Source organism: Bubalus bubalis, chromosome 5, assembly GCF_019923935.1.
Source record: "Bubalus bubalis isolate 160015118507 breed Murrah chromosome 5, NDDB_SH_1, whole genome shotgun sequence".
Lineage (NCBI taxonomy): Eukaryota > Metazoa > Chordata > Mammalia > Artiodactyla > Bovidae > Bubalus > Bubalus bubalis.
In genome coordinates this window covers 14,045,742-14,072,149 of record NC_059161.1, presented here as the reverse complement: position 1 = coordinate 14,072,149, position 26,408 = coordinate 14,045,742, and the positions used below count along the sequence as shown (strand labels likewise).

At 38.6% G+C, this 26,408-nt stretch overlaps 1 protein-coding gene across 6 annotated transcripts in view; it reads left to right on the top strand.

Annotated features, from left to right (window-relative positions):
* Positions 1-26,408, top strand: part of HMCN1 (hemicentin 1) — a 546,437-nt gene that overhangs the window by 236,556 nt on the left and 283,473 nt on the right. For 5 of the 6 annotated variants that reach the window (XM_044942718.2, XM_044942717.2, XM_044942719.2 and 2 more), the window contains exons 12-14: positions 17,055-17,196; positions 18,954-19,081; positions 21,586-21,699. In XM_044942718.2, coding sequence (XP_044798653.2) covers positions 17,055-17,196; positions 18,954-19,081; positions 21,586-21,699 — 384 coding nt within the window. Of the gene's footprint in view, positions 1-17,054; positions 17,204-18,953; positions 19,082-21,585; positions 21,700-26,408 lie in introns of all 6 variants that reach the window. The other variant, XM_044942720.2, reaches the window with a different exon arrangement.

Sequence of the window (26,408 nt, the reverse complement as noted above, 5' to 3'; positions counted from 1 at the left end):
GTTATATTGATGGGATCCTGATGTATGCTATTGATTTTCCCATCAGTCGCTCAGTCGTGTCCGACTCTTTGCGACCCCATGAATTGCAGCACGCCAGGCCTTCCTGTCCATCACCAACTCCCAGAGTTCACACCAACTCATGTCCATCGAGTCTGTGATGCCATCCAGCCATCTCATCCTCTGTCGTCCCCTTCTCCTCCTGCCCCCAATCCCTCCCAGCATCAGAGTCTTTTCCAATGAGTCAACTCTTCGCATGAGGTGGGCAAAGTACTGGAGTTTCAGCTTCAGTATCATTCGTTCCAAAGAAATCCCAGGGCCGATCTTCAGAATGGACTGGTTGGATCTCCTTGCAGTCCAAGACTCTCAAGAGTCTTCTCCAACACCACAGTTCAAAAGCATCAATTCTTTGGCGCTCAGCTTTCTTCACACTCCAACTCTCACATCCATACATGACCACTGGAAAAACCATAGCTTTGATTAGATGGATCTTTGCTGGCAAAGTAATGTCTCTGCTTTTGAATATGCTATCTAGGTTGGTCATAATATGCTATCTAGCTTGGTCATAACTTTCCTTCCAAAGAGTAAGCGTCTTTTAATTTCATGGCTGCAATCACCATCTGCAGTGATTTTGGAGCTCAAAAAAATAAAAGTCTGACACTATTTCCACTGTTGCCCCATCAACTTCCCATGAAGTGATGGGACCAGATGCCATGATCTTAGTTTTCTGAATGTTGAGCTTTAAACAAACTTTTTCACTCTCCTCTTTCAATTTCATCAAGAGGCTTTTTTTTCCTCTTCACTTTTCTGCCATAAGGGTGGTGTCATCTGCATATCTGAGGTTATTGATACTTCTCCTGGCAATCTTGATTCCAGCTTGTGCTTCTTCCAGCCCAACGTTTCTCATGATGTACTCTGCATAGAAGTTAAATAAACAGGGTGACAATATACAGCCTTGACGTACTCCTTTTCCTATTTGGAACCCATCTGTTGTTCCATGTCCAGTTATAACTGTTGTTTCCTGACCTGCATACAGGTTCCTCAAGAGGCAGGTCAGGTGGTCTGATATTCCCATCTCTTTTAGAATTTTCCACTGTTTATTGGGATCCACACAGTCAAAGGCTTTGGCATAGTCAATAAAGCAGAAATAGATGTTTTGCTGGAACTCTCTTCCTTTTTCCATGATCCAGCAGATGTTGGCAATTTGATCTCTGATTCCTCTGTCTTTTCTAAAACCAGCTTGAACATCTGGAAATTCACAGTTCATGTATTGCTGAAGCCTGGCTTAGAGAATTTTGAGCATTACTTTGCTGGCGTGTGAGATGAGTGCAGTTGTGCAGTAGTTTGAGCATTCTTTGGCATTGCCTTTCTTTGGGATTGGAATGAAAACTGACCTTTTCCAGTCTTGTGGCCACTGCTGAGTTTTCCAAATTTGCTGGCATATTGAGAGCAGCACTTTCACAGCGTCATCTTCCAGGATTTGAAATAGGTCAACTGGAATGCCATCACCTCCACTAGCTTTGTTCATAGTGATGCTTTCTAAGGCCCTCTTGACTTCACATTCCAGGATGTCTGGCTCTAGGTCAGTGATCACACCATCGTGATTATCTGGGCTGTGAAGATCTTTTTTGTACAGTTCTTCTGTGTATTTCTGCCACCTCTTCTTAATATCTTCTGCTTCTGTTAGGTCCATACCATTTCTGTCCTTTATTAAGCCCATCTTTGCATGAAATGTTCCCTTGGTATCTCTAATTTTCTTGAAGAGATCTCTAGTCTTTCCCATTCTGTTGTTTTCCTCTATTTCTTTGCATTGATCGCTGAGGAAGGCTTTCTTATCACTCCTTGCTATTCTTTGGAACTCTGCATTCAGATGTTTATATCTTTCTTTTTCTCCTTTGCTTTTCACTTCTTTTCTTTTCACAGCTATTTGTAAGGCCTCTCCAGACAGCCATTTTGCTTTTTTGCATTTCTTTTCCATGGGGATGGTCTTGATCCTTGTCTCCTGTGCAATGTAATGAACCTCCATCCATAGTTCATCAGGCACTCTTATCTATCAGATCTAGTCCCTTAAATCTATTTCTCACTTGTACTAGTCCCTTAAATCTATTTCTCACTTGTACTGTATAATCATAAGGAATTTGATTTAGGTTATACCTGAATGATCTAGTGGTTTTCCCTACTTTCTTCAATTTCAGTCTGAATTTGGCAATAATGAGTTCATGATCTGAGCCACAGTCAGCTACCGGTCTTGTTTTTGCTGACTGTGTAGAGCTTCTCCATCTTTGGCTGCAAAGAATATAATAAATCTGATTTCAGTGTTCACCATCTGGTGATGTCCATGTGTAGAGTCTTCTCTTGTGTCAGGTATATTTTTTCCCATAATAATGAAATCAATACTGAAATATACAAAGTGCCTTGACTAAAAATACCTTTGTAAAAAGGTATCTCATTTGTCCATTCATTCATTCTTGTATTCACTGAAAATTTGTGCTAGGCATTCTGCTCCCTGCCAAGAATATAAATGAAAATGGCATCCTTCCCTTTAGTAAGTTCAAAGTAGAAGAAAGGATATAAGTAAATTTTAAAAATATTTATTACGCAAGTGGATAGGAACTTCAGGATCCTTGCATACTATCTCAGTAATGAGTGGAGTTTGAGAAGGGTTTCATTCAGGAGATGGTGTCTGAAGTATCTACTGGATTATGAGTCAGTATTTGTTAGGTAGAAGTCATAAAAGCCTTTCTAGATGAACACTACATGCACAATTCCATGGAAGAATGAGGACACAGAAATATGGGCTTGCTGAGAGTAAAGGCAAGGCTGAATAGGTAGTTGTTTTCCCATGATGGTGTGATTTTTCTTTTTCCTGCCATCTTCAATCATCTTTTCAATATACACAAAGAAGAATTATTTAGGTTTGGGGTTTTGTGATTTGGTTCAGCAAAATACAAAGTAATTGAGAAAAGTGTTTGTAGTGTGTAGTAATGCTCTGGGGAGTTTAGACCAGATCAAGAAAGAAGAGAGGGTTAAAGCCATGGTCTGATAGATTGAAATAAAAAAAGAAGGTTCAAAGGAGTTGAGGCCCTGATGAACTTGGTGTAGGGAAATGTGGGAGTCAGGAAGTGACAGCTGGAAGGATGGGAGATTGTGACTCAAATTGGACTCTGGAGACCAAATGTTCTTCCAATCCCATTGTGAGTTGCTTTCCTGATAAGATAAGTAAGGTAGCAAATGAATTTGTCTAGCAAAATAAATGAATTGCCAGATTTTAAATTTTTTCCCTTCAAGAAAAATGCTATGTAGCTCCACTTTCATATGCTTTTGATTCTATGACTGTTGCATGATAATTTGTAAAATAATCCCTTTTTTGTAAAATGGGTAACCACATTTTTTAAAAGGCTTTTTTTTTTTTTTTCAGAGCAGTTTTAGCGTCACAGCAAAATTAGAAGGAAGGTACAGAAATTTCCCAGATGCCCCATGCCCCAACACATGCATGACCTCCCCTATTATAAACATCCCCCACCAGAGTGGAACATTTTAACAAGTGATGAACCTGGGTTAACACACCATAGTCATCCAGAGTCCATAATTTACATTAGTGTTCACTTTTGGTGTTGTACACTCTGTGGGTTTGGCAAATGTCTAGTAATATGTATTCATCATTACAGTAACCATGCAGAATATTTTAACTGCCTTAAATGTCCTCTCTGCCTGTTCATCTATTTCTCCCACCTCCTCAACCCCTTGAAACTACTTATCTTTTTACGATCTCTATACTTCTGCCTTTTCAAAATGTCATACATGTGGAATCATTCAGTAAGTAGCTATTAGTGATTGGCTCCTTTCACTAAAATTCCTCCATGTCTTTTCATAGCTTGATCACTCATTTATTTTTAACACTGAATAATATTCTATTGTTTGAATGTACTTAACTTTTTATAGTCAAAAGGTATTCTTGCCATACTTTATTCTGAATTAGGAGTTCTAAGTACAATAAGTATATATAACACTTTAATAATATCCTTCTAGATGCCAAAAAGTAATAATGGTAATTGTGATTTGCCTCTCCCCCCTGCCAAGTTAAATGAGACTATATTGATATGTCTAAATTTGGCCTTCCTCTTTGGAAATTCTGTGATTGGGGGAAATTGTTATAAAGTCCCACTAAAGAAAAGGCAACACAGCAGGCAACACTAGTTATCATTTAGTTGAAGATTTTCTAAGGAAAAACTAAATTAAAAATTCTTTCTTTCTTATGAATCTTATTTATTGTCTTAATCTGTTTTAGCTCATCATCCAAAGAAGCTCCCAAATTCATGACTTCTTGTAGTTGTTGTTAAGGAAAGAAAAAATTTAATATTAAATGGAAATAAGGATAATGTGTAATAATTTTACATTAGGAATTATCTAAAATGGGTATCAAGCCAGCAAACATTTGGTACATTTACATATTCCTGTATTTTATATTGGAAAAATAAAAGTTGTAAATTTTAAAGAAGTCTTGATGCATGTATATGCTATGAAGATTTTTGTCATTAAAAGAGAATATGACTTAAATTTATCATTGCTTATCTCTAAAATTATTGCCTTTCTATTTAAAAATTTTTATTTTTGTTTTATTTTTTTACTTTTGGCTGTGCTGAGTCTTTGTTGCTGTGTACAGGCTTTCTCTAGTCGTGGCGAGCGGTGGCTCCTCCTCTTGTGGCGTGTGGGCTTCTCGTTGTGGTAGCTTCTCTTGTTTCGGCTCAAGGGTTTCAGCAGTTGTGGTGTGTGGGCTTAGTTGCTCCATGGCAGGTAGGATCTTCACAGACGTGGGATCAAACGTGGCTCAGTGGTTACTGGCCCACCAGGGAGTCCCTGCCTTTGTCTTATTCCCTGAATTTCATAACCACACTGGGATGTGGGTGTGGAATATTTTACAAATCTAGCATATAACTGTCAATATTTAGTCTTCACCTGTTTGAATTGAATTAAGCTAAATCAGTGTGTTTTACTGCTGTTGTACCCACCTACTGATAAGTCATTGAGTTAGTGACCTTCTCTTGAGATTTAATATTTTTTCTCTAGTCCAACACTGTCCACAAAAACTTTTTATAATGATGGAAATGTTGTGTATCTGTGCTGGGCCCACATAATAGCTACCAGCTGTATGTGGTAGTAGAGTACTTGAACTATGGCTAATGCACCCATGGAGCCTGTTTGTGAAATTTGATTGAGCTTTAGCATTTTTAAATTTGAATTTAAATAGGCATGTAGATAGTGTATACAACTCTAGTTTTTCTGGAGAAAAAAAGGCAGATAGAGGAAGAGCAGAAATTTAGGAAACTTGTTGCTGCTGCCATGTAGAATAACCAGTATCATAATTCGTTTGAGTTACTGCCATTCAGCAATAATTCTGCCATTTTGGAAAAGTTGTAGCCAGGCCTTCATATTTCCATTGATGAGATTTCATTTGAAACTGTTGCGTTTGACTCCATATCTTTGGAATTTCAGTACTCTTGACTTATTGCCTAGGTCTGTTTTGTTTGTTTGGCTGACTTGTTAGTTTTAAATTTTCATCCTTTGCTTTTTGAAAAGAATCCCTGGCCACTTATGCAAGCTGACTAGTAGTCCTGAAAAAACTTAAAAATCTTAATATATTCCATTGCTGTTTCTCCTCATTGAAGATTGAGGAAAAGTTGAGTGAACAAGCATATCTATTTACTTTAAATCATTCTTAGAGACACTGTGTTAGTTTCATTATGCAAACTTCACGTTTTAAAATTAGTTACCAACACCAATATAGTATACTAACGCATATATATGGAATTTAGAAAGATAGTAACAATAACCCTGTATACGAGACAGCAAAAGAGACACAGATGTATAGAACAGTCTTTTGGACTCTGTGGGAGAGGGAGAGGGTGGGATGATTTGGGAGAATGGCATTGAAATATGTATAATATCATATATGAAACGAGTTGCCAGTCCAGGTTCGATGCACGATACTGGATGCTTGGGGCTGGTGCACTGGGACGACCCAGAGGGATGGTATGTGGAGGGAGGAGGGAGCAGGGGTCAGGATGGGGAAGACATGTAAACCTGTGGTGGATTCATTTTGATATATGGCAAAACCAATACAATATTGTAAAGTTAAAAAATAAAAGAATTAAAAAAATAAAATAAAATTAGTTTTCACTAAAACTAGCTAAAGTTATCTTCCTACTCAGAAACTGAAATAATAATACATTTTCAAACAATATCAATATGTTTTAAATAAGTGAGCTGTATAGGTAGGTATGCATCTTTTAGAATAGGACACAGCTACTAACTACAGTTCTCAGCACTCTCAATGAGAGTCATTATGTAACCTTTTGAAGCTAGTTTTTTCTGTAGTAAATACTGATTTTTAGAAGGGTCATAGATTCTGTAAAATACATTTCAGGCTGTAGGACTCCATGGAAATGAAGTTCAGTAATTAAATACTAATTATCTTCCAACTTCTCATGTAGCATGGCTGCTGATGTTAAGTCATGCCAATATTTTAAGGGAATATATTATTCACAAAGAAAAATAAACTGGGGAATAGTTGTAAAACAGTTTTATTATGTGTTCAGATATGCAAGTCAATTAAGTGGTTGGACTGAATGTAGGTTTTAATTATCTCTAAAATGAGGATCTTTACTTACCTTTTCTTGTGAGACCTCAAGTAAGAAAAAAAACAATACTAAAAACTAGTTAATGGAGTATCTTTCTTCTCATCAGAGTCTTAATTCCTCATGACGTAAAGTTATCGTTAGGAACATTTAGAAGTTTGTTAATCTTACATCCCAGGGATCAATTTATAGCCTTGAAATACTTTTTTTTTTAAGAATGTAATTTTTATGCCTATGTAAACAATTGATAATCCCTTGTTCTGTTAGGTTCATTTGGGGCATAAATCCTTTTGGAGGAGGGAAGTGCTGCTGCTACTGCTGCTAAGTCGCTTCAGTCGTGTCCAACTCTGTGTGACCCCATAGACGGCAGCCCACCAGGCTCCCGGTCCCTGGGATTCTCCAGGCAAGAACACTGGAGTGGGTTGCCATTGCCTGCTCCAATGCATGAAAGTGAAAAGTGAAAGTGAAGTCGCTCAGTCCTGTCCGACTCTGAGCGACCCCATGGACTGCAGCCTACTGGGCTCCTCCGTCCACGGGATTTTCCAGGCAAGAGTACTGGAGTGGGGTGCCATCGCCTTCTCCGGAGGAGGGAAATAAAAGCTTCTAAAACTTTACAATCCTGTTTCTTTTGAACATGAAAAATTATTGAGGTAAAAATCTTTTCATGGTTGATTCTGTTAATCTGATTTGCTCTGGGGATAAGGAAAGCTTTAGACCAGAAGTAGGGTGCTTGAGATCTATTTTCAGGAATCATGCCTCTCTCTCTCTCCTCTCTCTCTCCACCCCCCTCACCCCCCTTTTTCCCAGGCCACACAAACACAATGCATCAGTTTTTAACATTGGATTTCCCATGCCTTTTTAATTTATGGACATCTATTTAGGACATATTTTCTACAGCCTGACGATGGAATCAGTGGGTGATTGGCAATGCTAATAGGGATCTGTGTGAATGATCTAATGGAAAATTTCAAGTTCAAATGGAATTATCCCAGATGTAATGATGTTTTTCTGCCAAGGTGCCTCTCACTTACTCTATGCGTGGTTAGTTCAGTTCTTCACTGCCCCTAATATCACTACCTTTTTTGTTATCTCCACTGGCATTATCCTTATCCTCCTTGTGATGCACATGCCTAAACTAAATCCATAAAAATTCTCTTGTTATGGACTTCCTTTCTTCTGATTTTGTTGCCCCACTCTACTCCATAGTACCATCAGGTGTATTTCCCCTAAATATTAATTTAAATGTCCATCTATTCAAACCCTTTTTGTGGTTTCCTAATTACCTTGGAATAAAATTTACACTTTGGAGTCTTCCACAAGCCAACTTTCTTTTAATAATACTTTCAGTATTTTATCTTCACCCTTTATTCACATAAAACCATGTATGGCCAAGAAAAAAATAAAAATGTTTCCTTTCAATATATGAAAACTGTTTACCCTAAAAGAATTAGATATCCATATGCCTTTTCTTTTATTCACATTTCCTTAATCTGGGTAGCTGAATACTTGAACTTGCTTTTTGAGGGTTCGCCTCTAATTATTGATGACAAGTAGATAATCTATTAACTTTTACCCATAGAATATTACTGATGCTGCTATATTTCATGTCAGATTAGTATCAGGCAGATAATTTTTGGTGGTTATATATGAGATTTGAATCTTTCGTTGTATAGAATTTCTCAAAAAGATAGATAGATACTACTCTTATCCTGTCTTCAAGTTTCCAGAACCGAGGTTTTGTTTTTTCCATTTTTTAAGTCTGTTGAATTTGTTACAGTATTGGCTTCTGTAGTTTTTATGTTCTGGGGTTTTGGCCGCAAGACATGGGACCTTAGCTCTTTGACCAGGGATCGAACCCTCACCCCCTGCATGGGGAAGTGAAGTCTTAGCCACTGAACCACCAGGGAAGGCCCTAGAACTGCGTTTTTCTGGTCACTGAATGTTTTCTGTCACGCTCCATGTCGTTGTACCTTCAGTGAATCCCTGTGTCCTAGTGCATCTGGTGGGCTACAGTCCATGGGGGTGTCACAGAGAGTTGGACATAGCTGAGCACACGCTCACACGCAGACACGCACACGGCTGAGTGCACACAGACACACACATACACATTTCAACTCCAGCCCCTGCCCTGTCACTTTCCACCACTATGTGATTTCCCTCAATTCCACTTCTCATACTCGAGTCACAGGCATGTCCTGACTGCCTCCAGGTTACCTCGTTCTCATTCTAGCTCCATGGCTTAGCTCACAGAGCGCTTTGACTTTCATGCTCCCTACCTGTATCCTGTGGTTGTTCAGTCCCCAAGTTGTGTCTGACTCTTTGCGACCCCATGCTCTGCATCATGCCAGGCTTCCCTGTCCCTTACCATCTCCTGGAGTCCACTTACATCCTACCTATGATGAAATGCTAAGCCCTCCTTTCTGAATGTTGTTAATCTCTTTTTAACTGGTATTCTGTAGAACTTTTATTTTTTTGCTATGCAATTCTGCACTTAAAGTCATGATAAATTTCATGTATCGTGAAATTTTGTTTTCCCCTAACCATATTATATGCACTATGAAATACTTACTGCCTTTTTTTTTTTTTAAATCATAATGCCTTGTACAGAGAGAAAAACACAATTGTACCCAATAGATGTATACTCCTCAATTGCTGAATGGACTTCAGAATAATAATAATAGACCCCATTGGGGTCACCAACCTTATCTTTGATGTTTCCATATTAACTTCAATGGATTATTTGAATCACATCAACAATTTTAGACTTCATTATATAGGTACTTTCTTTTCCTGTTACAGTACATGCCAGCATACGATTGCTTACAAAACCAAAATCTGATAATTATCTGGTGAAAAAATTTATAGAGATGTTATCATTAAGGTATTGTTTACTCTAGGTCACCCTAACTTAAGAATTCTATCATGTGAGTTTTGCAAAATTTTATGATAGGCTAAAACAATTGATCACTTCTAAGGTGTCACAGTGGCCTCTGTATTTCCAAATGCTTTTTACTTGTCAGGGTTAGGAATAAAAATGAGAAAAAGTGGAGTGGTATTTATTTATATGTAATGGGTTTTAACTTTTGTTTAAAACAGAGTAGGGACATCCCTGGTGGTCCAGTGGTTAAGACTCCACACTTCCAGTGCAAGAGGTGTGGGTTCGATCCCTGGTTGGGAAAATAAGATCCCACATGCTGCACAGAGTGGCTTAAAGATTAAGTAAAACAAAACAAACAAAAACAAAAACAGACTCTCTTCCTGTTTATCTGGGAAGAGAAAAAAAATCTTCTGTTGACTCCACTGACTGCTCCTTTATGAGGAAGATTTTTGAAGCGGAACATAGGCATCCTGGTGAAATTTGACCACAGTCGCCGCAGAGCTGACATTTCCTCCACAATCATGTGCTGCCACATGGAACTCAAAGGGCCAGACAAAGCCTCCTTTCCTCCTCCTATGTCTGTATGAACACGAGAAGTATTCGTCTTCTGTGGTGTCAAGAAAGGGCAGATATCTGTCACTAATTAGACCATGTCACTGGAGAGAATTTTGTAATAAAAAAGGAAATATTTCTCAAGCTCATTGATGAAGTAAGTCCCTAAGGACCAGAATTACTTCACTAAGATTGAAATTGATATTATCAGAACCATATGCTCATTACATCATCATAACTCTTTTTTAGCATGTGCCAGGTGGCATAGGTATTAGTCTTTTTTCATCAGTAAAATTAAATTTGTCTATTTTTATTGAAATTTCTAATATATTTTGAATATATGGAAGCATCTCAAATTTCAGAGGAATCAAGTAACATATGATAAATATTATCTACTACTGGGATGTGTAACTGAATACTATATGCAAACCGAAGATTTCTGATCAAGTTTCATGTGTAAATGTCTGGATAATACATTTGTACATACATATTTTAAATACTGTGGTACTTATTCTATCATTCTTTGTCATACTTTGCCATATAATGGAATATAGATAATAGCAAAAATTACAGAGAGCCTATTATTTGTCAGGAATTTTTAAAGTGTTTTATGTATTCAATGGACTTCCCCTCTGGCTCAGATTGTAAAGAATCTGCCTGAAATGCAGGAGACCTGGGTTCGATTCCTAGGTTTGGAAGATCCCCTGGAGAAGAGAATGGCTACCCACATCAGTATTCTTGCCTGAAGAATTCCATGGACAGAGGAGTCTGGCGGGCTTCAGTCCATGGGGTTGCAAAGAGTTGGACATGACTGAGACACGAGCACTTTCACTTTTCATGTATTCAATATATTAATTCCACAATAACCCTATGAGTTAAGATACCTTTATTATCTCCATTAAAGTATACCATGGATGCCATGGATTCAGTTCAGTTCATTTCATTCACTCAGTTGTGTCTGACTCTTTGAAACCCCATGAACTGCTTCCCTGTCCATCACCAACTCCCAGAGCTTGCTCAAACTCAAGTCCATCGAGTTGGTGATGCCATCCAACCATCTCATCCTCTGTTGTCCCCTTCTCCTCCTGCCTTCAATCATTCCCAGCATCAGGGTCTTTTCCAGTGAGTCAGTTCTTTGCATCAGGTGGCCTAAGGATTGGGGTTTCAGCTTCAGGATCAGTCCTTCCCAATGAACATTCAGGACTGATCTCCTTTAGGATGGACTGGTTGGATATCCTTGTACTCCAAGGGACTTTTAAGAGTTCTCCAACACCACAGTTCAAAAGCATCAATTCTTCGGTGCTCAGCTTTTCTTTATAGTCCAACTCTCACATCCATACATGACTACTGGAAAGACCATAGCTTTGACTAGACACCATGTTTGACTTTGAAACCATGGACTATTTAACCATTTTGAGTCTTAGTTATTTTTTTTTTAACCTGTAAAGTGACAGTAGCACTTCACAGGGTTATTGAGGAAAACAAATGCTGGGTCTAGAGTTAGATACTTGGCACGTAGGTACTCAGTAACTTCTGCCCTCCTTCCTGTTTCAATGAACTGACTACTAGAAAGAGATTGAGTCCCTAATTGTATATAATACACTTTCGTGTACAATATTCTGTGAAATCTTTGAGGTCACCAAGTGTCAGAAACATAGTAGGTACTCAGTAAATATTTGTTTTGTGAAAGGACTCTAAATATACCAGTGATGGAAAGTATGTTAAATTATTGTTTCAGTAATTCAAATCATTACCAATGTCTGATTAAACCACCTTGAAGAGAAAGGCCTTAAGTGTTGTCTTTGATAATTCCTACCAGAGGCATAACATCAACAAATCAGACCCAATTACCAATAACAGGAAATTTGCCTCCTGTGTATGAAGATGATGCTGGAGATTTTTAAGACTTTGTTGAGATTTTATCTTCCTTGGTCTTTGCAGTTGGAGCCATGGCTGTTTTCATGTTCTTATATAAGATGCATTTTGCCTAAGTCTTAGAGTAGTGTTTTTCATTCCTAGTATCCTAATCTATGTTTAACATTTTAAAATCATTGGTGGGGAATTATGAAAACTTTCATATTTCTCTTTTGTTGTGGTTAAAATATAAAGAATGAATTAATGCCTTGTTACCTAACAGAGTGCCACATTCCCATCACTCTGGCTAATGAGCAGTAGGTTGTTATTTAGGATGATGGTGCTGATGGCTGGTCGTAGTGGTGGTGATGATAATGTCAATGACTGTGGTATTGAAATGAGGTTGAAAGCCAACTAAGAATGGATTACTTCTCCTCAAAGCCTGAAAGTGGACTCTGGACTTTGATGGAATTTAACTTCTTCTTACTTCATGAGAACTGTCTTATTAAAACAAGATGAGCTTTTTTCCCCTAGGAATTAAAAAAAAAATCTAACAGTTGAAATGATTATGTTGAGAGATGCCAATCTCTCCTAGCAAGAATCCCACTGATGGGCTCTGCAGTTTGTATATCAAAGGGAAAATAAATGTCAGTTACCCAAACCAAGATGTAGAGAGCTAAGAGGTCATTTCTCCAATAAAACCTGGATATAGAGTACATCCTTATTTAACCTGATCAAGTAAAAGCTGAATCATTCTGATCATTTTTATTCAACAGTTATTTGGTCAAAATGCAGTTATGCATGCCTATGGTTGTTCATATTCTTTCTGATTTTCTTATTGTCAGCAGAAATATTTTTTCCAGGGCAGTGGTAAATTTCTCACCTTCTGTGGGATGATGTCATCCCGTCTGTATGTTGCACACAGACTTGCTTCATGACCCTGAACAGCACCCTATATCCAGGCTTTATTGCAGATATGACCTCTTAGCTCACTACATCCTGGTTTGGGTAACTGACGTTTATTTTCACTTTGATATCTGAACTACAGAGCCTACCAGTGGGATTCTTGCTGGGACGGACGCCAAGCCAGTTCTGGCAGAGGCCACTGGAAGGCATCGTGTTTAGCCAAAAATCCCAGGAGCTGCTGAATCTTTGCAGCAATCCTATGTCAAAATGAGGTAGATATGAGAAACCTTTTATTTGGGGAAGGTGGGAGTAAATGTGGGTATTCAAAAAATTCCACAGAGAAACAAGTGTTCGTTTTTTTCCACTTCTTCCCCTGAAGATTGTCTGCAGCTCTCCCACAACATGTGTGGTACTCCAACATTTCAGAATTGATGGACTCCAGATGGAATCATAGTTTGGACTTACTGGCTATGGCTAGTCTGCCCTTGACCTCACACGTTTCTCCAGCCCTCTGTTGACTAAGAGGAAACCATAGAATAGTATCAGCTATCAACCAAGTCTGCTGGCCGGAAAAACCCTTAAGCATTAACTTCAAAGACAAAATTATTTGAAAAACACAATATAAACAGGAAAAAAAGGGGAGTGAGTGATTAGAAGCTGCTAGCAATTAGGCACTAATTAGGTTTGTTCCATGGTATAGCTGCCCAGTGGCACCATTTGTATCTCTTTCAAATGTATAGGGATTCCTCAGGCTAGCATTTCCTGGTGAAGCCAAACCACAATTTGCAGACCAACTTATTATGAAGATACACCACAAATATATCCAGATCTAACTGATTAACTGAACTCTCAAATTCATTTGTAGTAAAAACCTGGTTAAGTGGAAAACTGACACCCTGTCTGTTTTGCTCATCGGTGTATCCCTGTAAGTTAGCACAGAGCCTGGAACATAATAATTGTGCAAAAAGCATATTACTGAATTAATTTATTTTTGTTAATACTCATGACATCATGCAAATGAATTTATTTTTATCTTATTGAGTGAGGCATATTTACACCAATAAATTATTTAAACTATCAGTTATAAACTAAACAAGTCACAGGGATATAATGTACAGCACAGGGAATTTAGTTAGTAATATAACAATTTTGTGTGGTGCTTAACTATAAAAATAATCATGTTATACACCTGAAATTAATATAATATTTTAAGTCAATTATACTTCGATAAAATGTAAAAAAAAATAAGCGGGCTTTAAAAAGAAAGGCAGTCATTAAATATTTCTTTGATGATACGTTTGTTGATGATTAATTCTTACTCCAAAGTAGTATAGATGTAAAACATGTAATTGATTAGACCAGCCTTATCAGCATCCCAGTTACCCCAGAGAATTCTTGTATCCTTTTAGATAATAAATTTCTGATTTAACGTTTCATTTTTGAAGTTTTTTTTTTTTTTTCTGCCACAGAAGTAAAATGTAATATGCACTTTGAATAATGGATATTTTCTGTTAAGTTGAGCTGTTGTGAATCCATGGGCATGAGGCAGATGATCAAGATAGCCGGATCTTGAGAGGTTGGCAGGCATAACAATTCTCAGAACCAAGTTAGAGTTTAGGAATGACCTGTGTTCCCTCAATGGTTTCAAGTCTCTGTTATTTACAAGTCACTGGACAATGTGAAAGGGATGTTAAATATTGTGGAGTATACTGGAATATGGAATAATATGAAAGACATGGCCTCAACCTCAGCAAAATTTATAAAAAATTTATTAAAAAGGGAAAGAACAATTCAAACAAAGCAGGCTGCTGTCAGGACAAGTTTGGTTCTCAGCCTGTGTTCACTATATAGAAAGAGGCAAAAGGCTCTGTCTGGAGACCTTACCTGAAAACAGGTTTATATTGAAGTTCCAGACAAACAGGTGGAAGCCAGTGGTCAGCTAGTTGGAGCAGAGTAGCAAGGGTCCCCGTGGTAACCAGTGGAGACTCTGAAACATTTGGATCAGATTCATTTTACTCTCAAAAGCAATTTACCTGTCATGCTTTCATTGCTTTTGGTATCTCTCCTGCACTGATGGGGCCAGATCCCTGATGGAGAGTACCCTAAGAGCTCCTTCCCAGCCAGAGCCCAGCAGGGGGGAGCCTAAGGCCAGTGTCATCGAGGCTTCAAGGGCATGTGTGGTCCATACATGTGTGGTCCCAGTTCCGCCTTGGCCATGGAGCTCTTGCTGTGGCTGACTGCATGCTGCTACTGCTGTTGCTGCTTGTGCAGCTGAGCTGCATGGGCCAAGTTCTAACCCAGGATCACCTTTGTACTGCCTGCTCTGTGTCATGGTCATCACTGTGGCCATGGTCACCTGCCTGCCTGCTAGGTCAACATGGTCAGGTAGTAGAGAATGTGAGTATCATCAGGTGGTTCATCCAGTCCTTCAAGTATATATATTCAAGTATATATTCCCATTCACTTTGAGATAAAGGGCCACCAGAAGCTGGAGGTGGACCACTTCTGTGTCATTGTTTCTAACCACTAGAGCATCCTGGGCACAGTGGGTCTCAAGGAGGACCTTCCCAAGTGTTGCCAAGCAGGAGCTGCTCTTCACAGGGCACATGGGCCTGACCATGTACCTTGGGGCATCTTCATTGCTGATGCAGATAATCAGTAAACAGTCTATAATAGGAAAAGAAGAGAGTTTTATTCAAGTCAAACTGAGGACAGTGGCCTTGGAGACACAGATTCAAGAATATTATTATCATTGTACAAAATGAGGGAGGCTTATATAGGCAAAAACCGCAGTGTTGCATAAGTTGTTTGTCAAGATTAGGATTGGAACTGGCAAGAAGTAGGGATGCTTATTAAGCAAGGATTGTTTGGGGAGAGATGGTTGCATAGTTACAAGGGGAGACCTTGAGACCATAAGGTTGCAGCTGGCAACTGCTGGTAGATGTTTTGAGAACAGCTGTTGGTGTCCTTGAGTCTGATGCAGTTCAGAAGATTCAGGTTCTTGGTGATGCAGGAGCTTGTCTGAAACCACATCCACAGCGGCCACCTGTCTCCATTTTGAATGCTTGAACCACAGTTACTCCATTTTGATTTTTTAAATACATTCTTTAATGGTTAAAGCAGATGTACAATGCATGTTTGGTAATCCATCGACAGGCTGCTCTCACTAGCATAAAGTTCAAGCCAGATTGTGTATAAGCCAGAATGACTTTGCCATCCCTCAACATTGCTCCCATCATCATCTGGCCGTGCTCCAGGACCTGATGGCCCACGTGGTCTAGCGCGTGGTTAGGGAGAACCTCCAAGTGTGGTGCTGCTCCGCGTGCACTCGGAATGACAATAGGGACCTGCTGCCTTTTTCTAAAGGAGACTTCTACCTGGTGATCTAAGTTCGTTTGCCCCTTCCCTCCATGTTGGACTCCACCTTCTCCTACAACCGCAAGAAGAAACTCTTGGCCTCGGAACTATTAAGGTGGAGGTGCTGAACACCACCCTTACCCAGCAGCCTCCCTGTGGCTGATGTCGCCAAGGTTATGGACACCTGCCACCAGGCCATGAGGACCACCAGGCTAGAGAATGGACAGAGGAATCCCTGCCCCAGGACCTCATACCTCTGTCATAATCCTGCTGCTCTCCTCCTTGCATGCAGGGGGCAGGGAAGTGGAGGCCTCTTCCTGTCATTGACCTCAGATCCAGATTCCTGATGTGCCCTCAAAGGAGAGTGTGCCAGGCCCTTGCCAAGCTCTGAAGGCAAGGCCTTGCCCACCCTCATGCCTCCAAGATCTGGGAGTAGGATCAGGCTGCCGCTCCAGTGGGCTGACGGGGCTGGGCTGAGCTACGCGACCTTGGGATGAATGACTGGCGATGAAGCCCTCTATGGTCCTCCCCAGGCCTGTGGGGTACAGAGTCAAGCTTTGGGGTCCCAGCCCCAGCCTGCATCAGTCTTTCATGGAGAAGAGGGGCTCTGGGGAAGCGAGGAGAGCAGACCCTGGTCTCATACAACTGCTGAAAGCTGGAAAACAGGGTCTGCATTCCTTGCCTGCCTTGGGAAGCACATCTGCTGAGTAACTGCAACTTTTTTGTTATTGTTTATAAACAAACTCCTGGAAGTGCAAAATAAATAAATGTTTATAAAGTAAAGGTGTGGTAGTAATAAGTCTGCAAATTTGCTAATAGAGGAAGCTCCTGACATCATTGGCATTTCACGCTGTGTGTGTTCTTTTTATCTGTAGAACCGCCCAAAGTCACTGTGATGCCCAAGAATCAGTCCTTCACAGCTGGATCTGAGGTCTCCATCATGTGTTCTACAACAGGTTATCCCAAACCAAAGATCGCCTGGACCGTGAATGATGTGTTTATCATGGGTTCACACAGGTACTGGGTTTGTATCATGTTCTTTGTTTTTACTGAGTAAGAGGAGCTGATGAAATTTCTGGTCAGAACTAATTTGACTAAATCTCTGGGGTTAAGGGAGGTTTGAAACAAATCTGCAGCTTTAGATTTTCTCCATAGGCCAGGAAATGTCCATAAAGTAATAAATGATGGATGTCTAGAGTTTGAGGTTCTTGAGTGTTGAATTTAACAGCTAGAACTGAGTATGTCCTTACTTTGCTTTGTAAACAGAACACTGTAACAGTTGATTTACCGTGAATAATTGTGTGCTAAGTCACTTCAGTTGTGTCTGACTCTCTGTGACCCTGTGGATTGTAGCCCGCCAGGATCCTCTGCCCATGGGATTCTTTAGGCAGGAATACTGGAGTGGTTTGCCTTGCCCTTCCTCCAGGGGATCTTCCTGACCCAGGAATTGAACTGGCATCTCTTATGTCTCCTGTATTGGCAGGCACGTTCTTTACCACTAGCACCACCTGGGAAGCCCATGAATAATTGAAATGGGGATAATAAACTTTCTGTGGGTAAATTGATGTGCATTTAACCCATCCACTAAAGGTTTGGTCCTGGGATTTGACAGAAGAGAGAGGCAGAAACAAAGGATGGAACAGTAGCTCTAATTAAAGTGTGTGCAGACTTTCTTCATAACTCATGTTCACCGTTGCCTCTCATACTACATTTCTAATTGTAGTATTTTATTCTGCTGGATGCTTTTAAAAGAAAATGAATCCTCTCATGCTCAAAGAAAGTACTGAACACTTGGGACATAAACAGTGAAGTTTCCAGCCATCAGGCTCCCATTACTCTGGGTTTGTTATGAGAAGACGATCTTAGCTGTGAGCCAAATTTTATTCCTGGTCTCTTCAGGGACTCACTTGAGACGTGAGGCATTGCATCTCTCAGGTTTTCATTTTGAGGAACTGTTTAGCTTAGAAGTTCACACAGAGCGAGATTGCCTGGGTGCAAACTTCGCTTCTTCCCTTTACTGACACTGACTTGGGGCAATTTGTATAACCTCTTTGCTCATCTGTATAACAGATAGAATAGTAGTATCTAACTCATTGGATTGTTGCTGCTGCTGCTGCTAAGTCACTTCAGTCGTGTCCAACTCTGTGTGGCCCCATAGATGGCAGCCCACCAGGTTCCCCTGGGATTCTCCAGGCAAGAACACTGGAGTGGGTTGCTATTTCCTTCTCCAATGTATGAAAGGGAAAAGTGAAAGTGAAGTCGCTCAGTTGTGTCCGACTCTCAGCGGCCCCATGGACTGCAGCCTTCCAGGCTCCTCCGTCCAAGGGATTTTCCAGGCAAGAGTACTGGAGCCGGGTGCCATTGCCTTCTCTGCATTGGATTGTTAGGAACATTTAAAACATGAATAAATGTAAAGCTGCTAGATCAGCCTTGGCACATGGCAATTATTAGGTATGTGGAGCCTATTGTTATTATTCTGGAGAAGGAAATGGCAACCACTACAGTATTCTTGCCTGGAGAATCCCATGGAGAGAGGAGCCTGGCTGGGCTACAGTCCATGGGGTCACAAAAAGTCGGACACGACTGAAGCGACTTAACACACACATGTATTGTTACTATTACAATGTTTTCTTCTTACATAGTGATGCTATTAATTGTTTTTGCAATCAGCACCAAAGGCATAACTCTAAAGTATTTGAAGATATTTGAAGGAAGTTGCTATAGTTCCTTGATCCTATTACTATTTTCAATTTTATTTTATTTTTTGTCTATAGGTATAGGATGACCTCAGAAGGTAACTTATTTATCAAAAATGCAGTTCCCAAAGATGCAGGGATCTATGGTTGCCTGGCAAGTAATTCAGCTGGAATGGATAAACAGACTTCTACCCTCAGATACATTGGCAAGTATAATCAGTTTAAAAGCCAGTTCAAATAGGATGAATATCATATCAAGTAATGTAAAAGTGCAAATTAATATTGGAATGAGTCATATCCAGTTGTATAATTTTTTATTTGTCTCACACACTGATTAAAGCAAATATTTTAACTAATTTAAGTTAAAAGTTCAGGAAATGAATAGCTTCATTAGTCAACAGAAATCAAGGAAGATTCCAGATTATCAAAGAGTTTCTGATTGCCCATAGAGTTCTGTCCTTCCATGGTTGATTTGTACTTTGTAACATTTTACTTACAAATCAACAGATTCTATATTTTTCCTAGTTTACCTCAACTTTTGTTTTACATTTTCCACTTACGTCCATATATGTTTGAATTTATATATTCATACGTAAATGCATATATATGAAATTGTTTATAACATTTATATTATAATTAAATATTTATAATATTTCTGTCACTATCTAGATATTATTTTTGCTTTTCATCTTCAGTTTTTCCTCTCCAAACTCAAATATTTATTGAAGATAAATATTTTATTTTTCTTATAATAATAAATATCATGACAACTATTCTGTAATATCACATAATACATTAGAATATAATACATTCTAACATGAGAATATATACATTCTCATGTATAATGTAATCTAATCTATTATAATACATAATCATATATTCTAATAATATATAATAGAATATTTCTTTTAATTTGATGTTTCTTAGACAAAGAAAGGACATGGGCATTACATACTCAATCTCAGTTTGTAAATTGTAAATAATTAGTGACTAGCAATTCACTCTTTCTCTCATTTTTATTTACCATAGTTCATAGTAAGGTATGTGGAGAGGAAGGAGTATAAAAGAGTCATAATAAAGACTGAGAATTATAGAGGGTATGTATAGATTAAGGAGGTAACAAAAGTGTCGCAAATACTCACCTAAAAGCCTGGGAAGAGTGGTTTCATTTTTAGAAATTAGAAAGGCAGGTGGTGAATAAGTTTTTGAAGGGAAAATGGGCTTAGATGACAATGAAAATCAATCACAGAACACCCATGTGGAGAGAGACCAGACAGTTAGGAATAGGATTTGTATTGCAGAAATGAATTTTGGTTCATTCGCAAAGAAACCAAAATATTCCACCCATTTATTTAACTTATTAAGCACTCAAAGTATGTAAAATGCTATGCTAGAGATTATGGAGTGTAAAATTAAAAAAAAAAAGTACATTATGAGGCCCTTATTTTTTAAGAGTGTGAATAATGAAAGTAGATATACATAAAGAAATATAATAAGGAAGACACATAAGCACTAACGTGGGAGGCTGGCAGAGGGAAGAGTAATAATTCCAGATGGGGAATTTGCAAGCATTTCTCAAAGGAGATAGGATTTAAGCCCAGTCTAGAAGAATGAGTGGGATTTAAAGAGTTGCGACAAAGGGTGTCAGGCAGAGGAAACAACTTTAGCAAAGGTAGGAAGATGGAGAGAATAGGGCATGTTTTGAAACAAGTGTAGCTCCATACCTGTGGCAAGTCAGAAAGTGTAAAGGGGGTGAAATTCAAGAAAAAGCCATGAACCAATATGAGTTTCGAAAGCCAGACTAGGAAATTATGAAATGCAATCACTGAAGTTTTCTAGCCAGGTAGTAACATGATCTTTGAGAAGTTAACTCTTGGCTTTGTTTAAAACTACCTCAGTTGAAGTTGGAAAGACCTAAAATGTTCAATTCATTTAAAAAAATGGGTGCATAAATGGAAGCATTAGGCAAAGAGGTGAATCAAACAGAGCTAAGGAAAGAAACTTAGAGAATGTCTGTATTTAACATCAAAGGGGAAAATAGAGTCAAAAGTGGGAGACTGCTTTCTATAGGTGCAAAGTTTAGCCTTAAGTAAGCATTAGTCACTCAGTCATGTCCTACTGTCTTCGATCCCATAGACTATAGCTCCCCAAGCTCTTCTGTCCATGGAATTCTCTAGGCAAGAATACTGGAGTGGGTTGCCATTTCCTTTTCCAGGGGACCTTCCCAACCCAAGGATTAAACCTAGGTTTCCCCCATTTTGGGCAGATTCTTTACCATCTGAGCTACAGAGAGGAGCTCCAAAAAAAGTTTAACCTTAAAGAACAACTGTCTCTGTAGATAAGACATGAATATCCTTAAAGTCACATAGAAAATGCACATCAATTAATTGAAATATGCATCAGTTGTGCACATTTCAAAATGTGTATCTCGGAGAAAATGTGCATCAATTAGTATCCTAAATTTTTGGACTCTGTTTTAGCAGAATTATTTTCGCCTGATATTCTTTTGGTTTTTATACATGATCTTTTATCACACACATCATTGTGCATATACATTAGAAGAGTTTATTTCTATTTATTATAAATACTGAGATGGCCACAGGCACATAAATAATGATTGTTTTTTTAAATGGCTTCATTTAGTAAACATAAACAAGTTGCACGTGGCATTGTGCTAGGCTTGAACTGTTTGCATGTTTGTCGTTTTCAGAAGCCCCGAAGTTGATTGTAGTTCAGAGTGAGCTCTTGGTTGCCCTGGGGGATACAACAGTTATGGAGTGTAAAACCTCTGGTGTTCCTCCACCCCAAGTTAAATGGTTCAAAGGTACGTTTCTTAAGTATGTTCATGTCTGATTCACTTAGTATTGCTTTCTCTTTTGGATAAAAATAATTTGTTAAAAATTTGTTTTGGTGTGTGACTTAGCAGCCCCATAAAATGTGTTTATGGTCTCACTAGAGACGGCAGTTCAACATGCTGCACTCTGAATTTCAGCATTTGACATCTGGTGTGGATTATAGAACCGTGAAAATCAAAGCAGGAAAACTTCTCCTCTGCTAATCCAGCTGAACATTCTCTTTGTTAGTTTAGGATTGTTTCCTGTAGAAAATTGTCCAGGAATACTCAGTTCATGTTTAAAATAGCTTCTCTGATTTCAGTTCACTTTGCTTAGGCTCTCACAATTAGGAAGTTTCCTAGATTCTGCAGATTACTCTTCTATAAAGTGCTCAAATAAAGACTCGTGTTAAAGCTTACAATTGAATACCATTTGTGATTTAAAGACAAATGTATTTTGTGGTCAGCTTTATCATGCGTGGTAGATGTTTATGTCAAGTATAGAAATTATCTGCCCCTGTTTGTGACATAAAGGTTCTGCCTCTGTGATTCTGTAATAAAATAATAATAATGTGCTGCTTGTCCTTGGTGAAAATGCCCTTGGGCCCTGGTCCAGGCTCAGATGCTCACAGTGGCTATCTCTGCAGAGTGTCCCGCTCCTGTTTCTCTCAGTTTTTCCAGTCTATGAGAAAGAAAAATCCCCACAAACACCCTGAGAGGGGAGGTTGCTAGGATTATTGAGATGCTGTTTGCAAAATACTCTTTAATCTTCAGATGAAAAATGCTAAATAGTACAAAGCACTATTGTTATGATTCTGTTTGTTAAATCACAGACATTCCCATAGCAACAGGTTGATGTCATAATCACAAAATTGTGAATTCACCTCGGGTTCAAACTCTTGGGGAACATGAGGTGAAAAAGAACATGAAGCTTTATGCAGAAAGCAAATACTTTCAATAACATAAATCAGAAACAGGGAGGGAAACAAGGAGATAATGTCATTTTTCATAGTTTTCCTTGTTAAATGATTTTTAAGTCTTTGTGTTTTCTCTGATAAGAAAGCATTTGTGGATTTGCTTCTTAATTAGGTTGCAGTTCTATTTCAGTCAACAAAAATGAATTTCCCTAATTTGAAATGCTTAAATCTTTAACTTTCAAATGAAATAGATAATAGTTTCAAACTCTCATCTTAAAGAAATCCAGAAAAAATGTGTTGTAGAGGTAGTTCTCTTTTTTAATTGTCATCAGGAGTTTATATTAAAAATAAAAATGTTTTAAAAACTAATAGAACCTGCTGATTTCTCTGCCTGTGTAGAGCTGAGTCACAGAAAGAGTCTTTTATGCTCTCAAATTGGGGCTACTCTCCTGAATAACTTTGTATGTCAGTTTTGGCCCCACAGATACCTTGGGATCTAAATGAGGAGTTAGGGAACCAGGCAGCCACCACATGGAAGATTCTAGAATTAACTATGCATTTGTTTCTCTTCTCGACTAGAGACATTGGAGTTCAATGGGCCAAGTAAATCCTATCTCATTTCTCTGTTCAAATTATGCACCAGCAGAGCTAGCATGAGGGCATTAAACACTGACAGATGATTATGCAGGACCTGCGTTTGTTCAGCAGCCACACACACAGCTGCCCTGAGCCCCAGGATCACTGGCTCTCCCAGTCACAGGCAGGCAATTTATCCCTTAGGCAGAGTCTGGATCATAAAGAGAAAAGCCAGAAGACAAACCAGTTTATTTGCAAACTGGCTTGAAAAAAGAAAGGGGTGGGGGGCAGCTGGACCTTCCTTGTCCATCTCTGCTGGGATGAGACACCAGCAAAATTGGGAAAATCCCTCATTTGGGAAACTACAGGTAATAGATTAGTTCTTTCCCTAATGGTAAGAATAATCTTTTGATCTTGCCTTCCCCCCCTCCCCCAGGCAGTTCTGATTGAATAAAGTAACAGTTTATTTTTTAAACAGACGGTACAGCATTGTTAACTCTATGCATTGTTGTACAGCGGATCTCTAGAACTCATTCATCTTGTGGGACTGAAACTTGAAGCCTGTTGAACAATGACTTCCCATTTCCTCTGCCCTGCAGCCTTTGGCAGCCACCATTCTTTAATAAGTGGTATTTCATTCAGACCATTCGAAAAAAGGAATCTCACACATACAAATGCCCACCAAAATTTTAGATATTAGAAATGAGCAACATAAGGTGGGTTCAAAGAAAGAATCAAGGACACTATTAAAATATTGTATGAAGTGTATCTGTGGCAAAATGGTAAAGTATAGTTGGGAATCCCTGGAGGTTCCCACCAACTCTTTTCAGGTCCATGAGATCAAAATTATTTTCCTGATGATACTAAATTGTTATTTGACTTTTTCACACTCATTGTCTTATGAGTGATTTGTGAAGTTTTAGGAGCTGTGTAACATGTGATATCCAGTAGAGTGAATGCAGAAGCAAAAAAGAACACTCAAGAGTCTTTTAAGCTAGACAGTCTAGAGATTTGCAAAAATGTGAAACAATGCAACTTTTCTCACAAAATTTCTCTAGTTCAGAGAAATATTATTTTTTATAAGATAGATTTATGTTAAAATGTCACGAGTTACTAGAAAATAAGTGCATATGCTTTTAAACTTCTCAGTTTCTTTTCTAAAATGCTGCTGCTGCTAAGTCGATTCAGTCGTGTCCAACTCTGTGCGACCCCATAGACCGCAGCCCACCAGGCTCCTCTGTCCCTGAGATTCTCCAGGCAGGAATACTGGAGTGGGTTGCCATGTCATTAGTACAGATAAATATAATCTACATAAACAAAAACTCTTTAAAGTCCCTGATAATTTTTAAGAGTGTAAAAAAGAGTCTTGAGACAAACATTTTTGAGGACCAATAAAGAACTTTCAACAGTTCAAAGGATCTTATGTCATGGATAAATTATCTATTAGTCTTTATGTCCAGAGATGCCAAAATCTAATTTAAACTAAAGCAGAAAGTATCCTCCTTAGTGGATAATGATTGTTTTAAATCCTAGAATGTCAGCAAAATTTATATACTATAATGTATGTAAGTATTCTTCTAATCTTATCTAATATTAAAATTAAAGATTTACTCCCCCAATCATCTTCATCTCAAAGTTCTGTATTTCTTTATGGCTTTATAGCAATACTTTGATTGCTAATTGTTCAGTAGAAATCAAGAGAGATTATCAAAACTTGATATAACCAGTGTTTTCCAATTTATATTTTGTTTCATTACTGCTATTTTTAAAATACTTTTATTTAGAAAAAAGTGCTAGCAAAAAGGTCTTTATTTCATCCTGTTATGTCCTCTGACATATACAGAAAAAACTAAGGGAGAAGTAAAATGCAAAACTCTAAATGCGTTTTAGTCCAAACATTTTAATGCTTGATGAACAGCTTGGTCACATTGCATCCTCCCCTAGTGGGAGGAAGGTTTATGTCAACATCATCTGCTTTTACTTATGAAAATTTCCCAGAGGCACATAGACAAGGCTTTAGCTGCTTCTCTCATTCTCGCATGGTATGCAGTAGCCAGCTTAAAAGGATGATTGAGGTTTTAAATGTTGGAATGCTGAAAAATACTTTATTTTTGGCACTCACAGTTGCTAATGTAATTTTTTTGTTTTGAAATTTATGGCTTCTTTGACCTCATCTCCTCCTCAAATTATAAAAACAAAATGAGAATTTGTTTGTCACCCTAAGTCTGTTGGTTGTTGCTTTGTATCGTGTTCTAGAGAATTACTAGCTCTAGGGTTTAGCCTGTTAAAAGCTAAGGGACACAGATGTAGAATACAAGCTTATGGTTACCAAGGGGGAAACAGAGGGATGGCATAAATGGGGAGATTAGGATTGACATATATGTACTATTATTAATATATGTACATATTAATAAAATAGATAACTAATAACCTACTGTATAGCACAGGGAGCCTTTTTCAATACTCCGTAATGACCTTTATGGGAAAAGAATTTGAAAAAGAGTGGCTATGTGTGTATGTGTAACTGATTCACTTTGCTGTACAGCAGAAACTAACACAACAGTGTAAATCAGTTGTCCTCCAATAAAAATTAGTTTAAAAAGCTAAGGGAGTTACTTCTGCAGTCTTCAGTCCCAAGACACATGGCTAAGCCAGTAAATGGCATTTTGGAGAATACTTCTTCAGACTTGACATCTGGCATGCTGTGAAACCCTAAGAGCAATGGCCTTTAAACCTCCTGGAAATTTTTTAGGATCCCCACAAAAAGTTTTACATCGCCCTTTACAAAAAAGAAGCAAAAGAGGTAGGAACACTAAGCTGTCATTTAAACATCAGTAAGTAAGTGTTTGTCGCTTACTTGTGCCCAGCTCTTTGCAATCTCCTGGATTGTAGCCTGTCAGGCTCCTCTGTCCCCGAAATTCTCCAGGCAAGAATACTGGGGTGGGTTGCTGTTCCCTTCTCCTGAAGATCTTCCTGACGCAGGGATCGAACCCGGGTCTCCAGTACTAGGTATTTTTTTATGATACTTGTCATCCTGGTTAATTTCATTCTTAGGTAAGGAAAAACCCTGGAGGAAAGGAAGCCTAAGGATAGGCTAACTCAGCTTACAGATTTGTTGAGGCATTGCCTGCCCTCAAATAGAAATGGTTCTCAGAGGATCTGAGGTGTTGCAGGGATAGGCAACCCAGACATAAGTCATCTTTCTTG